Source organism: Rhincodon typus, unplaced genomic scaffold (assembly GCF_021869965.1).
Source record: "Rhincodon typus isolate 14 unplaced genomic scaffold, sRhiTyp1.1 hic_rhity00002536, whole genome shotgun sequence".
NCBI classification, from domain to species: Eukaryota; Metazoa; Chordata; class Chondrichthyes; order Orectolobiformes; family Rhincodontidae; genus Rhincodon; species Rhincodon typus.
Window position 1 is genome coordinate 1 of NW_025968174.1, and position 17,301 is coordinate 17,301.

Genomic DNA, 17,301 nt, shown 5'->3' on the forward strand with positions numbered 1-17,301 from the left:
TAGGAAACAGCACCCATTCAACAAGCAGGCTGGAGGCATAATTATATAAAGACACATAAGGGTAAAAACAGTAATTTTCAATGGCGATTAGAATTGAATACTTAGATCTGTGGATCTTTATTTTGTATAATATGAAGGTAGGAACATGAAAAAGCAGAACAAGCAAGTTCTCAAACTACTGTGCATCATAAATCTTGTGAGTATATTGTGGAGACATCTACTGTGCATGCATTGCATTGCAGCAGAGATGGAACACTATTCTCATATAGCTCTGTTCAAACGAAGTGTCAATTTTGCTGCTGGCATGTAATGTAATCCAAGGCAGTATTTTCTTCAAAATTATTGATAATCTGCTCTGGCCAGTGGCAGCATATGGTTAAAGATCTCAAACACCTGGCCTGGAACAGGAGAGAGAATAAAAAACAAATAGGATACAAATGCCTGATTATGGATTATAAAGTCAAAGCTGTTTTGCAGAAGGAAGCCATTCAGCTTGTTGTACCCTTGCTGGCTCTCTGCAAGAGCAATAAACCTATTCACACTCTCCAGCCTTTTCCCCTTAATCCTGAATTTCTTTTCTCTGCAGAAAATTTATTCAATTCATTTTTGAAGCTCTGGATGAACATTACCAGATAACACAATTTGAAATTATCTGTGATGCCTTCTATTGTTAAATAACCCATCAAACTACAAGCTCAAACTTGCATAAGATATTGGAGGAGCTTAAAGTAGGGGACACTTTTAGCTGTTCAAACTTGTACCAGCACCAATTGCTGAACAAGGGCTCTCGCTATTACTTCCATGTTCCTGACCTTCCCCCATATCTTTCAAACTGCCTATTTACATAATTAATTATTCCACTTAACACTGTTGTAGACATGGTCTTTCACATTGGAGTCAGGCAATAAAAGATGGGAAATCTCCTGGCTTGTCAAACCCAGCTTTGGGCAAAGAAATACCGAGCTGCAAGATCTTCATTCTAAAGGGAGGGGAGGTGCAGATGGATTGCCTCTCACAATCTGTATACTAACTCCTGCCCCCAGCCACTTCCAATGGCCTCTCCTGCATCTGTGCTAATCAATGCTATCATCCATTACCATAGCCCCTTACAGCCCAATGCCAACTTAGAGACAACTCATGACCCCAAGCCACAACCCTTTGTCTTTACAATGTACATGTCAACTGAACCAGTATCCACCATTGATAGATGTCAGGAGGCACGCCAAAATGAAATTTAAAGCATTCTAAATATCTAATGCAGTTCAACACACCCAAAAAATCCTATTTGTTAAAGTTATTCAAAACATTTAAACAATAAGTGCTTAATCCTCACAAAAAAACTTGAGTCCACAATCCAACAATTAATCCTTAAGTAATGTCTGAGCTGTCAAACTGTGATCTTACAACCCAATTCCCTCCCACTCCTACTTTGATAATGATGGGTGGTGGGAAGCAGCCCAGTATTAATAATAATATAGTCAGGGAGTGTGTTCACAAAAAGCTTTTAACTGCTAAGGCAGATTATTTTTTCTTAATTTTCAGACAGAGTTAGCTCTGTTTAATTTTTAAAGGGCAGAGGATTTAAATAATTTGATAGTTCTTCACAATGTATCTGCTCATCAAGAACATTAATGACTTCTCTAAATATTTGTTACTCCCACACTGTGGGATAAGTTATTTTCGCTAGCGAATATAATGCTGAATATGAAGAGATGTTAATTTAACTAGCTTCACTGAGTTCAGGATTCATGGAAATAGCAGTTACTGGTTGCCCCCAACTTCCTGTTTCAGTTCCCAACCACCACCTTGGAAGATCTTTCAGTCTTCATAGCTTTTAGTCATGTCTATTTCAGAAGCCATTTATGGCAATACATTCTATGTTCTAATAACATTTTCTGACAATATTTCTCACTTTGTTTCTAATTTAAGCCAAAGTACAACCTACATCTGTTTTTTTTTTGCTGAACCATCTTAGAACAAAAACACTGATCTCAATATTAAATGTTACCAGAATGCAAACCACAATGTGCAAATTAACACTTGCTCATTCAGTGTGATACTGGAAATGCAATGTCATTGTGCATTTGTGACCACACTATTACCAAGTTGCTCAAAATTACTTCTGATTAAACCTAGTTGGCACTTCATAAAGGAAATGGATTATGTGACTGGAATAGGTGCTATAGCTGTACTGGAACAGCTTGGCTAGGGGCACATTTCTTCAATATTATTTCCAGAAGGTTGTCAAAACCCATAGTCTGACCAGCATACAGTGCTTTCAACTGTTTCTTGCTATCACATGGAGTGTATCAAATTGGCTAAAGGCTGGCAACTGTGACACTGGGGTAATGAGGATGCCGTTTTGGATCATATACTTAGCACTTGTGGCTGAAAATTGTTGCAATTACTTCAGCTTCATCTTTTGGACTGATGTGCTGGATCCCTCCACATTAAAGATGGGATATTTATGGAGTGTTCTGTTGCACTGAGATGTTTAATTATGGCCACAACTAATTGTGGGTGAATTGCAGATCTTTCATATGATCCATTGGTTCTGCTTAGCTCAGCATTTCGCATGCTGCCTATGCTGTGTTGCACACAAGTAATTCTATATTGAAGCTTCACCAGGTTGACCAATCTCATTTTTAGGTGTTGTAGTGATTGGAACCAGATAGACCTCGTTGACTACGAGAACTTTGATTGGGGCTTTTAATCCGGGCCAATCAGGAAAGCTCTAGCTGCCCAATATAACAAGGAGATTCTCCTCAGCTCAGGGGACTGACTCCGAGCTGTCTGTCCACAGCCAGTGTACTGTGCACAAGTAAATAAAGGGTGACTTGGTGACGGGATATTGGCCTCTGTGCAGTTATTTCAGGTATAAAAACAGAAATTGCTTGAAAAGCACAGCAGATTTGGCAGCATCTATAGAGAGAAATCAGAGTTAACTTTTCAGGTCAAATGACCCTCCCTCAGAATCTCATTTTTACCTATGCTGGCGCTGCTCCTGACATGTGCTCCTGCACATTTCATTGAATGTTTGACTGTAGTTCATCTGCAATTTCTCTCAATTTGACAAATAGTCCACAACTGAAACATTAAGTCACCTGTTCTCTCTGGTCATATTATCTGATGTGTTTGGTGTTTCCAACAGTTCCATTTTGTTTTACTCTTACTATATATGCTCACGAGTTCATTAGCATGCAAACACAGGAGAATAACAAAAATATTTAACTGGAACATCCACATTAATTCTTGAATGGCATCTGAATAGATAACATGACAGCAGAAAGAATACAATGTAGACAAACATTTTCACAAGATACCCAACATGAAAAACTATAACTGTTTAATGTTCTTTATAATCAAAACTTGAGGCTTGTAAGATAATCTCATTTAACTGTTTTAACATTGGTGCTGATCTGATATTTCTTTAGGATGCTTGTAACTTTCTTCACGGTGCTTGACAGCTTCAGCATTTACTGGAGAATTGAAGCATATAGTCATATCACACAGGAGAAGCTGGGTCTGCACTGAAATGCAAAATGGTATCAAAAGGGTTAAGCATGGAACATGAAATTCCTAATGGTTTCAATATTCTTATTTTGATTTCGAAAAGTATCAATTTCTATTTGCATTAGTAGTAATTTATTTTTGCTATTAATAGTTTGAATATTTTCAACAGGGTTCTAAAAGCTCTAGCTTATGTAGTGTAAACACAAGGTTATTGCTTGTGTCACAGAAACATGTCCATTGTGGGATGGCACTCAAATGGTGCTGACTGGACCAGGAGAACAGGCATTCAGTTAATCCTTTGTCTCACATTAACCCTGAGAATCAAACCTATTGAATGTAACTTAATTGAGTGAAATACTAAGTCATTTATACTTGGCAAAAAGTCAAGCTTCTGTATGCTAAGATTTTAGGAACCCTATGTTAAAATTTTAAGGATTTTATAAGAGATAATAAATAAGTACATAACAATTGCTGCAAGAAGAGACATGCTGTTGAAACTTTTTGTCTCGCACTCAGTGGGACTAAATCAAGATTATCACATTTCAAATACTGCAATTTATATAGCATAGAAAAAGGTGGGCGTTGGTTAGCAAGCTGGCTGTGCTTGGTAAAGGTGTTGCTTTGGAGAATATCTGGGGAATTATTGTCCCCCATGTTTTTGTTCAATTAAAAAAAAAGTTGCAATGTCTGGAGATGTTCCTGTTGCCTTTAGAGGACAGATCGCTGCATCCCAGATAGCTTCTGCAAGCCAGATTGAGCCACGTTTGAGCCCAAATGATAATCGTAAATTAGTTGCCAGTATAATTCTGAAAACAGTCAGCAAGTGCCATCCAATAAATAAATTGGCATTAATAAGAACAGCAAAGCATGAAACTTACTCAGAGATGGTAAGAACTGCTGATGCTGGAGTCAGAGATAACACAGTGTGGAGCTGGAGGAGCACAGCAAGCCAGGCAGCATCAGAGGAGCAGGAAAGTTGACGTTTCAAGGGCCATTTCTGAAGAAGGGACCCGACCCGAAATGTCAACTTTCCTGTTCCTCTGATGCTGCCTGGCCCGTTGTGCTCCTCCAGATCTACACTGTGTTACATCTAAGGCATGAAACTTACGCTTTTTTCAGTTTCCACTAGAAACATTTTTTAAACAATTTTTACCACTTTTTAATTTGGTGCTAGGAAGCTTGTCTAAAAAAAATGCTGTTGTTGACCAACATCACAAAGAAATATAAGTTGGAGGCATTCTTTCACCTTCATGATAGTTAGCACTATCTGCAAACTGTACACTACTATCTAGAACATGAGCAACAATATAATGGGAACATTACAACCTCTGATGATTTGTAATTTTTCTGAGTTCATCCCTGCTTTTCATTTATTGAATTACAGCTATTCGGGGGATGTTACTTTTGTCCTGTTTAATAAAATTCCTTGCAAAATACTGCTCAATTCATCTGCTATCTCCTTATTTTCCATTATTAATTCCCCTGACTAACTTGCTAAAGTTCCACTGCTTAGTTTGTTGATTATTTTCTTATTAAAATATTCATAGAAACATTATCATGTTTTTATATTTCTGGCTAGCTTTTTCTCATACACTGATTTTTTTCCCTCCTTATTAAATTTTTAGTCATTTCTTGTTTATTTTAATATTCTGTCCAATCTTTTGATGTGCCATATGTCTTTTGCATAGTTATAAACTTTTCTTTTAAGTTTGATGCTATGTTTACCCAAGCTTCCTATCCTTCCTCAATGTGCAGTATTTTTCAATATTCTGGTATGAATCCATATCATCCTGCAGCCATGCCTCCGTAATGGCTGCCAAAAGATAATTATTTATTTCTAGGTGCACTCTCAATTCAGTTTTGTTTTGAATGCTATGTGCATTCTGATACAGAGTCTTTTTATTTTATCCTTTTATTCTATTTGTAAGTTCCAATCTTATCTGCTAGTTTATTTTGTACCCTTTAGCCATTCTGTCATGGTATTTCATTCTCATTTTCATAATTTTCTCTTTTGCATTGTCTCCACACTTTAATTTACCAAATCTTCCCAAATTTTCCAACACTATTGAGGTTAAAATCCTCTCTACTCCCTGAGTGATGTCGCTTGCAAAATCACTGGACTCAGCAGGATTCAGGTGGAATCTGTCCTAATGGTGCCAGTGCCCTATAAACTGAAACCCACTTCTTCCATACTGGTCTTTGAGCCATGCACTCATCTCTTATCTGATTGGCTCTGTGCCAATTGGCACAAGACTCAAGTAATAATCCAAAAACTGTGACCTTTGAGGTTTTGATTCTTAATTTGGTGCCTGTTTCCTCAAACTAACTTTGCAGAATCTCTTTCTTTTTCCTGCCTATGTTGATGGTACGTACATGAACATGATCACTGGATTTCTGCCCTCTCACTGCCCAATCGTGTCCAGTTTGAGCAGCTATCCTGAACTCTGGCACCTGGCAGGCAACATTGCCCCCTGGATTCAAGTTTGTAATTGCAGAGAACAGTGTCAATCCTTCTGACTAATCTGTCTCATACCACCAACACATTCCTTTCTGCTTCCCCCACTTGAATGGCTTCCTGTACTACTGTGCATGGTCTGGTGGCTCATCTACCTGGCAATCCCCACTCTCATCCAAACAATTGGTAGCATTCCGTTAGGGTTTTGGCTATGAAGTGGATGTATTAGAGTGCTATGAGCGAAGATAAAATACCTGTTGGGTAAGAGGAAATATCTAAAATAAATTGTGGAAACAAACAGTATGACAAGGCTAGAAGCAGAAAAAAGCGTATTACGATTCACAATGAACATTACCTTCACATAATGGGAAGACAACATGAGGCACAGCTACAGTAGGGAAATCAAGAGCCATAAAGGTAATTTGCAATAAGATCACAGCACAACGAGCCTTGTGAAACATAAGTAAGGTGATAAAAGGAACAATTTAAAAAATAAAGCAGAGTGTAATAGAAGGTAGTTAGAACACTGCTGAGGCTGCAATAAGAGCAGAAAATCTATAATTTAAGCCATAGCTCTAATGAGAAGAATTTCAAAAGATTCCAGAAATAAAGACATATTTGGAAATGTGTGAAAAAGAATTGACATGATTTATTAAGCCTGAAAGTTGGGAAATTATAAATTTTACCTGCAAGAAGGTGGGAAACCACTATTTGACTGTAGAAAAAGCAGGAAAGACCCCAGTAAACAGTGCAAATACACAGCATTATGATTTAACAGAGGTTAACAAAAATAAACTTAAAAGAAGGAAAGAACACAGCATTACTATACTGCAGAAAAGGAAAATAAAACAGCATTGCTATTTACAAAAGCAAATGTCTTCAAAGGAAAGCAATTAGAGCAGCAGAGTAGAATTTAAAAGCTTAAAAGTAAGAATAAATAATCATATTAGGAAGACATGGCAGGAGAAATATTTAATATCAGATGGAACAAACAGAACACAGGACTGGGCATCTCGGAGAAAACAGTTTTTAAGATACAGAATTGTTTTGAACTTAAATACACCAGCAGAAGCCGAAAAAGTGAATGCACAATTGTATTGAATAGAACCTCCAGGCAGTTGTATTGTCAACTAGCAAAACATAAAGAAGGCCCATTTTTTAAAGAAGTTCTCTAAGCTTTTGACAATTACTTTAATCTGAAGACAAATTTTTAATTGTCGAATTATCCAGATAAGGAAGTCAGAATTGTGCAAAGTCTCCAACTTTAATTAATTCAGAAACTTTTTCAAAGGGCCCTGGGAACAGGCAAATTGCTCATCAGAAGTTAAAACTTCCCAAGCATAGTCCATGTCTCAAGAATTCTGCAGAGTCTTGAAATGCATCTTTGAGGGTATGTCTGATCTCCTATGAGCCACAGAGTAGAGATCAGGGCCATAAAGTGTGTAGGGACTTAATGTATAAATAAATGCTGGGAAGATGTTTCTCTTGTCTGGGGTATCTAGAACAATGGTCTCACAAAATCAGGGTGGTATCTATCTAAGACTGCAATTAGGAGAAATTTCTTTATTCAGAGAGTCATGAGTCTTTTGAATTCTCTAGCTCAAACAGCTATGGATTCTCAGTCATTGAAGACAGAGAGAGATTCTCTTAGAATCAAAAAAAAAATCAGAGATTATGAGATTTGCACAGGAAGTTGAATTGAGATGGAATGGTGAAACAGGCTCCAAGGACCATGTGACCTACTCGTGTTCCTATTTCTTACTTTCTTAAGTGGTGATTTATGTGCAATAATGGAAAGCAAGTGCTGTCTAAATATCATATGATTGCAAGCAGTCAACATCTTAAGGAAAGATAGGGAAGCGTTAACCTCAATACAGAAAGTAACATAGTCTAGAAAATGCAGTTGAAATGAAAATCTACTAGTTGAAACTATGGCATTGCCTTCAGAATATCATAGTTACCATAGAGTTGGTTCATATCTTCAAATATTGTGTCCAAGTAGTTAATCATGTCATCAAGTATTTTCTGGTCTTCAACCATGTAAGAATTACTTACTGGTTCCTTGTCCATCTAATTTAACAAATAAATATAAATTACAACCCAAAATATTGGATGCAAACTTTTTTTTGGCCAATCATCAGTGTTATAAATGTAGAGAAAAAATGACATCATAAATATTATAAATACAATAGAATGGTGATCTCAAATTCTCAAGTGTACAATTAACTGTGTGCCAGACTGGAAATTGTATAATTCAAGTGACAATAATCTGACTGGGTTCAACTTTAATTGTAAGTAGTTTACCTTTACACTATTAATGCTATACTGAATTTTGAAAAGGTAACAGAGAGTTGATGAAGGGAAGGCAGTTGATGTGGTGTACATGGACTTTGAAAAGACATTTGATACATGCCCAGATAACTTCTGAGGAAAATAATAAGTCATAGAATAAAAGGAATGTGGATAAAAATATTATGAGAGATATATAAATATTAATAGTTAATGGGTATTTTTCAGGCTGGAAGAAGGTTTGTAGTGGGTTAGCATTGGATTGGGACTCTTGCTCTTTCTGATGTATATCTCTGATCCAAATCTGGGGATGAAGGACACAATTTCAAAGTTTATGGATCACTAGGGTGAGATTGTAGAATTGTAAACCATATAGAATGATATAGAACTTCAAAAAGGCATAGACATGTTGATGGAGTGGGCACATATGTAGCAGGTGAAAGACAATGCAGAGAAATGTGAAGTGATGCACTTTGGTACAAAGAACATGAAAATGCAGTATAAAATAAAGGCTACTATTCTTAAGGGTATGCAGGAGCAGAGAGACTTGACTGTATATGTACACAAGTCATTAAAGGTGATACAACAGATAGAGAGAGCTGTTAATAAAGCTAAATGCATTCTAGGTTTCATAAATAAGGACATGGAGCACAAGAGAAGGTGGGTTATGATGAATTTCTATGATATACCGGCTGGGACCTCAGCTGGAATATTGTGCATAGTTCTGGGTGCCACACTATTGGAATGCTATAAATGCAAAGGACAGAGTGCAGAAAAGGTTTGTGAAAATGGTTGTAGAAATGAGAAACTTAGGTTATGAGGGAAGATTAGAGAACATGGGACAATTTTCTTGGAGCACAGAAGGCTTATAACAGATTTCCGAAAAATTTTCAAAATCATGAGCAGTCTAGACAAAGTGCACAGGGAAAAACTATTCCCACTCATAAATGGATTGAGAACCAAGAGAAGTGTTTTGACGTTTTTGCAGAGGAAGCAAATGTGAGGTAGGAAAAGGCATTTTCACACAGCAAGTAGTTCTTTAGCTTGGATGGGTGTTTTGCAATGCAGAGTGCATGAACATTGTATGTTCAATTCCCACACTGGCTGAGGTTACTATGAAGAACTCTCCTTCTCAACCTTTCCCTTCTCCTGAGGTGTGGATGCCCTCAGGTTAAACCACCACATGTTGCCTTCTCCAATAAGACAGCAGATTTTACTTTTTACCTTCGTTATGGTCTGGAATGCACTGCCTGGAACTGTGATAGAAGCAGGTTCGATTAAGGCACGCAAGAGGGCATTGGATGAGAATTTAAAAAGAAGCAATATACAGGGTTACAGGGAAAAGACAGGAGATTAGTACTAAGTTAAAATGGTCAGAAAGCCAGTGTACACATGATGGGCTGAATGGCCTCCTTCTGTATCACAGCAATTCTGAGATTCTTTGGCATATTGATTAATTTTATTTAATCATAATAAGAGTTTTTTTTTAAAAGAGCATTAAGACTTGCCCAAGAATTTTAACTGAGCTGATCCTCAAGGAACTGAACTAAGGGCGGCATGGTGGCTAACACTGCTGCCTCACAGTGCCAGGGACCTGGGTTCAATCCCATCCTTGGGCAACTGGAGTTTACACATTCTCCCCATGTCTGTGTGTGGGTTTCCTCCAGGTGCTCCAGTTTCCTTTGCCCTGTCCAAAAATGTGCAGGCTAGGTGGGTTGCCTTGCTAAATTGCTCATGATGTCCAGGGATGTGCAAGGTAGGTGGGTTAGCCATGGGAAATGCAGGGAAGGGATGGGTGGGATGCTCTTCGGAGGATTGGTGTGGGCTCAATGGGCTGAATGACCTGTTTACACACTGGCCATTAACCAATAGTAATGCTTGTACAAACTGATCCCAGTTTCTAAGGTTCTGGAGTAGATCTGTAGCTCGGGTTGTGGGTGTTGAGGTTGATTGGCTCGCTGAGCTGGTTTGTTGTTTTGCAGACATATCGTTACCATGCTTGGTAACATCCTCAGTGCAGCCTCCATTGAAGTGTCGGTGTGTTTTCCCGCCTGGTTTTTAAACTCTGTGGTCCGTTGAGATGGATTGCCTCACTTCCGGTTTTCCTTCGTATGTGAATGCATATGGGGTCGAGTTCAATGTGTTTATTAATAGCATGCTTCGTGGAGTGCCATGCTTCCAGGAATTCTCGTGCTTGTCTCTGCCTAGCCTGTCCCAGGAGCTTGGTGTTGTCCCAGTCAAAGTCGTGGTTCTCCTTGTCCATATGGATTGAAATGAGTGAGTATTGGTCGTGTCTTTTTGTAGCCAGTTGGTGTTCATGTACTCTTGTTGTTAGTTTCCTTCCTGTTTGTCCGATGTAGTGTTTCTCACAGTCTCTGCAGGGGATTTTGTAGATGACATTGGTCCTGTCCATGGCGGGGAGTGGGTCTTTAGCTCGGGTGAGCAGTTGTCGTAGGGTTGATGTGGGCTTGTGTGCCACTCTGATGCCCAGCGGTCGTAGGAGTCTTCTGGTGAGGAAACTAATAACAAGTTAGTTTACAGAGTTTAAAAACCAGGCCGGAAAACACAGCTTCATCGGAGGTTGCACTGAGGATGTTACCAAGCAAGGTAACGAAACATCTGCAAAACAACAAACCAGCTCGGTGAGCCAACCAACCTCAACTGATCCCAGTTTTTGTGGGCCAAACCTCAGGGCAAGTCTCAGAACTGCTGAAGAAGTTCTCTCTTCACAGATACTGCCAGACCTGCTGATTTGCCCCACACTGCTTTTTTTTTTATTATTATTGTCTATCCTTAAATGCCCCTGAGAGAGTGGTGGACAGTCACTTGCTGAACTTCCGCAATTTGTGTGATAAAGGTACTCTCACAGTACTGTTCAGGTGGGAGCTCCAGGATTTAATCCAACCATGTAATCTATTTCCAAATCAGGATGCTGCATGAGGAAGGGAACTTAGGGATAATAATGTTCAATTTCACTTGCTGCATTTGTCCTTCTAGGAGATAGAGGCTGTGGATTTGGGAATTGCATTTTGCAGATGAAGTTTATTGCTGCCACAGTGCAGTTCTGATTAAATGTTGCATTAGATGGCTAATTGTTCAAAGCCAGCTGCTCTGTTCCAAATAGTGTTGAGCTTTGTATTTCAGGAACTGCACTCAATCAGGCAACTGGAGATTATTCTATCCTGACTTGTGCCTTAATGATGATGACGGATGGTCTTTCATGAGTCAAGAACTGAGTCAATCACCTCAGAAAATCCATTCACTGACATGTTCTTTTGCCGTATTTATGCAAGTAGTACAATTAAGTTTAAGTTAATGGTGCCCTCCAAGATGCTAATGATAGGCATTCATCAATGGTAGTTTTATTTAATAGGTAAATCTAGCTGTAGAAATAAATACGGTCATTTCAAGATCGCTGCATTGGTTCTGTACCTTAACGAGACTATGAAACAACACTGCAGAGATATTGTCAAAACTTGCAGAATTAAGAAATTGCATTTATATTGTGCCTTTTATATCCATACTGCATCTCAAAATACTTGAAGCATTGTCACTATTATCATGTGGGAAACTGTGACATATAAGCTGCACAAAGCACCACAAATAACTAAGTTTTATTGAGCTGTGTTGGTGATGATATAAATGTCATCCATAAAACCAGGAGAATTCCACACTGCTCTTTGAAACAGAAATATAAAGAAAGTTATACGTCCAAGCAGACTATTTACTGTATCTTCTGAAAAAAAACACTCGCACTGATAATGTACCACTGCGCCAGTACCACACTGAACAAATCTAAATTAAAAGCTGAATTTCAATATTAAAGTCTTTCAATCCACAACTTTCAGAGTCAAAGGCATAAAGTGTAACCATCTAGCTAAACTAGCACTAAACATTTTAGCTCAGGAACTTGGAGTGTTATACATACTTGTCAGTAGCCTATTTATAGGAAAGATTTAAAGGTATTGGAAAAGACAATGTAGATTTATTAAAATATTTTCAGGGATAAAGAATTAAAAATAAAGAGAGAACTTTTCTTTCATTGAAGCAGAAAAGTTGATGAGTCACTTTGTAACATTCTTCCAGATTATACTGCGTTACTGTGTCATACAAATGAACATAATGGTTGAATAGCTTTTTAGTTGTTGTGAGATTGTAAAGTGGTTAGAGTAGGGAATGCTTTACCATGTTTAATGGGAATAATTGATCCAGATCTTCCAGTCCCCTGATAGTCGAAGACCGGACAGACCCCTCAGAAGTCCTGATGCAGTGAGAATTGCCCAGAAATATAAACTTTCAACAGGTAAATCCCATGCTTCACAATACTCTCTGTAAAAGTCTCCAATTCTGAGTTGATGTCAGAGATTTGAGACAGATCGGACTTGTTTACCTGGACAGTTATCCAAGACATGTTAAAATATCAGACAGATTAAATCCATGCTTAACTCTTGGATAATGATGCAGCTGACAACCCCAATCCCCGCTCCTGAATCCATCTGGATCCTCCAATCGACATTTGGCCTTCCGACTCGCCTCCCCCAACCCTCCATCGCCATTCTGAAACCCTCAACCCAATTTCAACACCTGGCACACTACCCAGTCTGCTTCCTACCACATTATCACTGTACCACCCTACCCACTTACCTCAATCACTTAATTCAAGCACTGAAAAGCTACTTAACAGACCCAAAGCTTTTCATTCTGTTTATGAATGAACATGCTAGAATATGGCAGCTTATGCAATATTTTTACTAAAAAGGAAAACGTGATGAGTGGAAGAATTGGATTGACTAGATGGCTCGTATGGAAAAAATATCAGTGCAGCCTTACTTACATGTTACTAATAGGCTTCTTAACATTGAGAGCAGAGTCCCAGCTTTCAACCAATGTTGAATGACAAGGTAAGATTCTCATTAGTGAGTGCAAGAGGCTTATTTGCATGTGCTAACATCTCACTATTAGTTAACCTTGCTCATTGATATATAATTTCCAATTATCCCAACACTGGACAGGAACCAGATGGTGTAAATTTCTGACTTTGACCCTACTTGAATGTTCACAGTGTCTCTGCATTGTTCTTTTACCTTTTCTCCCCAGCCAAGACTTTAAAGGCTCACGGTACTTCTATCTTGACTTGCCTTTTAGTGCAGACACAAAGCCAAGCAGCTTGTTCTGTTGGTACGCAATTGGTCAAGGGACTGGACATGTTTTTATACGTTACCATATTTCGTCCATCTCACACTTGCGCCACATATGTGCCAAAAACATTGTATGGGCTTCAAACAAATAGCCATATTTAAGGGGTGTAGTTCTCAATCAAGTTGTGGGAGAAACCTTTCAATCAGGAGGTCCTGGCACAGTATGTTAAAAGCAGCCTCTGATAAGAGACCAGAGGCTTACTATGGTCGCTCAACTACTTAAGGATGGTCACTGTCAGGTGAACCATACCGCTACAGTTTGGGGAGTGGGCCATGTTCAGCCCATCAGAGCCAGTGCAACCAGTCTAGGGAGTTGCAGAAAGTCAGTTGGAGAGCTGTAGAGATATCAGACAAGGCTCTGAGTGCTCATTGTTCAGAATTGCTTGGTAAAATTGGTCAAGAGAGCCAGTCAGTCCTGGGGATCCACCCACTAACAGTCGGTGGGGTGGGATTAATCAGTGGCCAGTGCTACAGAAGGAAAGATGGGGAACTTAGTTTTGGGGATTGAAGATCTTGATCAATTGGGTCAATGTGCTGAAGAGTGGTAAATGGAATTTAATTTGGATGAAACAAAGACAAAACTTAAGACAGTTAAAAGTAAGATCTTGGACAGTGTTGTTGAATAGAGACCTGGGGGTCTGGGTATATAATTTTTTGAAGTTTGCATCACATATAGATAAGGTTGTTGAGAAGGCATTTCACAAACTTAGCTTTCATTGCTTGGACCTTTGAGTATAGGAGTTAGGACATTATGTTGAAGTTGTACAAGATGTTGGTGAGGCTTCTTCTGGAGTACTGTGTGCAGCTCTGATCTCCCTGTTATAGGAAGGATATTATTAAGCTGGAGAGTATTCAGAAGAGATTTATCAGGATGTTGCTAGGAATGGAAGGTTTGAGTTACAAGGAGACGCTGGATAGACTGGGATTGTTTTCACTACAGCGTAGGAGGTGGAGAGGTGACTTTATAGATGTTGATAAAATAATGGGGGGTATACCTGCTGGTGCAGGTAGGGGAAAGGCAATGAGGTATCTTGTGTGAGTGAGAAGGCAGCACAAAGGTCATGCTGAATTAGTAATGTGTGGATTTACCATGGATAAGTGAATAAGGGAAGATGTTGAATGGAGTAATGAAAGTGGTAGCCTTAGTGGAAGATACAGTGAATGTGAGGTAGCACAGAGAAGACAGTGGCACTTACTCTGGCAAAGAAAGCATGGGTAGAATGAGAAGAATTTTCTGAACTTGCCTTTCAAAAAGTTCCCTCATGCACACTGAAGTGCCAGGAACCAGAACGCTTTTAAAAACCTAGACCAACTCCATTTAAATTGAGGAGGAGCGAGACTTGTCTCCTGCTCAGAACAGCTGGCCTCGTCAGGAGTGTTGGGTGCAGACTTGCAACCCAAACTAGGTTGCACCCTTAAATGATACTGGCAAAAATCCAAAAGTCCTGGTGTGGGGGTAGGATTCTTGAATTGGGCTGCCTCTTTAAAGGGTTTCTGAGTCAAACGAATTTGGTGGAAAATTTGCTAAATTTTAATTCTTCTTCCTTAGAATACAAATATTTCCCATGCTTCTGTTCTTCCAGAATAAGATGACAAATAAACACCGGACCCACATTATTCCTGTCTGAAGAGCTAGAGTTCTTTCTATTTAGTATAGAAGCTGAGACTGAGTGAGAGTTGACTTCTCTCAATCACTAATGCATGCACTGATTTTCGGTAACATTACCAGCCAATTCAAATGTAATCAATTTCACAGGATTCAAACTTCTTATTATCTAGCCATCTCTATTAATTTATCTACATCTATGATATGGGCAATCATAGCAGGCCATACAGCCAACTTTCCAAAAACTTGACACGTGATTGGCAATGTCATTCAGTTCCACCACTCAAGTCCCTTTCAGATGCATTCAACCCAAGGAATTGTTTAGTAATGATGATGAACATGCACTTGGTAATTCACAAATAACAATAATATACCTTTGATGAAATGAGTTAGGTACGGGAACCTACTGTCATAAGGGATAAATCTTTACCTTGTTCATCTGACGGAGTCAAGAGGTCCAAACTCCACCAGGACTGCAATAAGAAGAGCTTATCTGATTGCAGTTGCATCAAAAAGTCACTAGCCATCAACCTGGAACAGCTATAGATTATAGTGAAGGAATGTAAAACACATTACATTACATCCCGGACAATGCAGCAAGACCAATTAACTCTGCAGTGGAGACTCCATAGACTTAGCTCTACTACTACAACATGACATGCCCCCCAATTTTTCCAGATGCAGTCAGATTAGACTGATAGGGACTTCATAGTTCACAAAGCTGTCATCTGATATGTTATTCCATATCCAGAATCTTCTACAATTTCCTTCCACTGTGTGCACAACAGAAAGCAGACAGAATCAGGTAACTGTTGCATTACTTAAGATAATAGTAAGTTGCATCTACCTCATCACTTAATTCAAGCAAGTGGCTTCACCTCAGTCCCAAAAGGTTCCAGTTGGCAATCAGAACAGCATCCCAGACACTGATAGAAACGTATAAGAACAGTAGTCAATTATATCCCAGAGCACATAAATTGTAGTTCTGCTCAAGAAACATTTAACGGCAGAAAGGAATACAAGTAGTATTGCAGATAACAAAGTGTAGAGCTGGATGAACACAGCAGACCAAGCAGCATCAGAGGAGCAGGCAAGCTGACGTTTCGGGTCTGGACCCTTCTTCAGAAAAGAAGGGATGCCGACCTTGAAGAAGTTACCCTCCTAGCTTTCCTGCTCCTCTGATGCTGCTTGGCCTGCTGTGTTCATCCAGTTCTACACCTTGTTATCTCAGATTCTCCAGCATCGGCAGTTCCTACAATCTCTCAAGTAGTATTGCAGGTATTTTCTTATCAGCCTATTCAGGGAGTTATGGCAAACCTCTGGAATAGGTGGGACCTGAACTCAGGTCTCCTGGCTCAGTGGTAAGGCACCAACACTGTACCAGAAGAGCACCCAGATAATATTGTACACCTAGTTTGCATCTCATAAAAGCCTATGTTCCTCCATGAACTCCTAGAGCTGTGAAATGGATGTATAATTAGCATTGCTGATTTTCTCCTGGACATTCAACAACCAATTTTCACTAAAGCAGTGAAAAATTATCCTTCTGATGATAGTAATTTTAAAGTTCCAGTAATTAACTGAATTTATACTGTTTAAATTCACTTCCCAACTCCCAAAAATTAGCTGCTCAAAACAACAATGAGTCCAATCAACAATTATAAAGCTTTTCTTTTAATGTCAATAAAATAAATCACAAGTGTAGGCACAATACATAAATTGATGTATGTCATGTACGTATCAAAGCAGGCAGCTCCACCAAGTTGAATAATACTGGATGCTCTGAACAAGTAACAAACATTGGTGAATCAAAAACTGCAGAATACAGAATGCAAAATTTAAAGGATCATGATTATTTTTTGTGTCAAACGGTTTCTGACTCATTTTCTTTAGGTTCGGTTAGCATTTCCATACAGTCCTTTGTCACTGACTCTTTGCAGTTCAGATATGCTTCATTCAAACAAATCATTGATTCCACAACTGAAGGGTCTGTACGTAGGATAACCATGTCATAGGTCATACAGGTTGCTTGCACTAGAAATTGTTAACAAATAACTTAATTAGCAAAAAGATGGAAAAACAATCCTTGCCTAAACTAGCAGTTTTCTTAACATCTGCAAAATAAATATAATTACTGCCGGTCAATTCACAGATATGTTTTCAATCTTCATTTTCTTGAACATAATTAAAAAGTCAGAAGTCACATCTTTTTACCAAACATCTTACCTGTGCAGATAATA

General features: G+C 38.8%; 1 protein-coding gene and 1 long non-coding RNA gene across 2 annotated transcripts; both read right to left on the minus strand.

Annotated features, from left to right (window-relative positions):
• Nucleotides 1–3,309: 3,309 nt before the first annotated feature.
• On the minus strand, nucleotides 3,310–15,990 carry LOC125481536. Its single transcript, XR_007261378.1, has 3 exons — nucleotides 15,909–15,990; nucleotides 7,930–8,038; nucleotides 3,310–3,530 (listed from the first exon to the last, which is right to left on the minus strand). It is a non-coding gene; the product is annotated as an uncharacterized LOC125481536 (long non-coding RNA).
• Nucleotides 15,991–16,746: 756 nt separating this feature from the next.
• LOC125481537 (synaptonemal complex central element protein 3-like) lies at nucleotides 16,747–17,095 on the minus strand (the record flags this gene model as incomplete). Its single annotated transcript, XM_048593234.1, has 1 exon — nucleotides 16,747–17,095. A coding segment is annotated over one exon (170 nt), but the record flags the coding sequence as incomplete, so codon positions are not given.
• Between the last annotated feature and the right edge of the window lie 206 nt (nucleotides 17,096–17,301).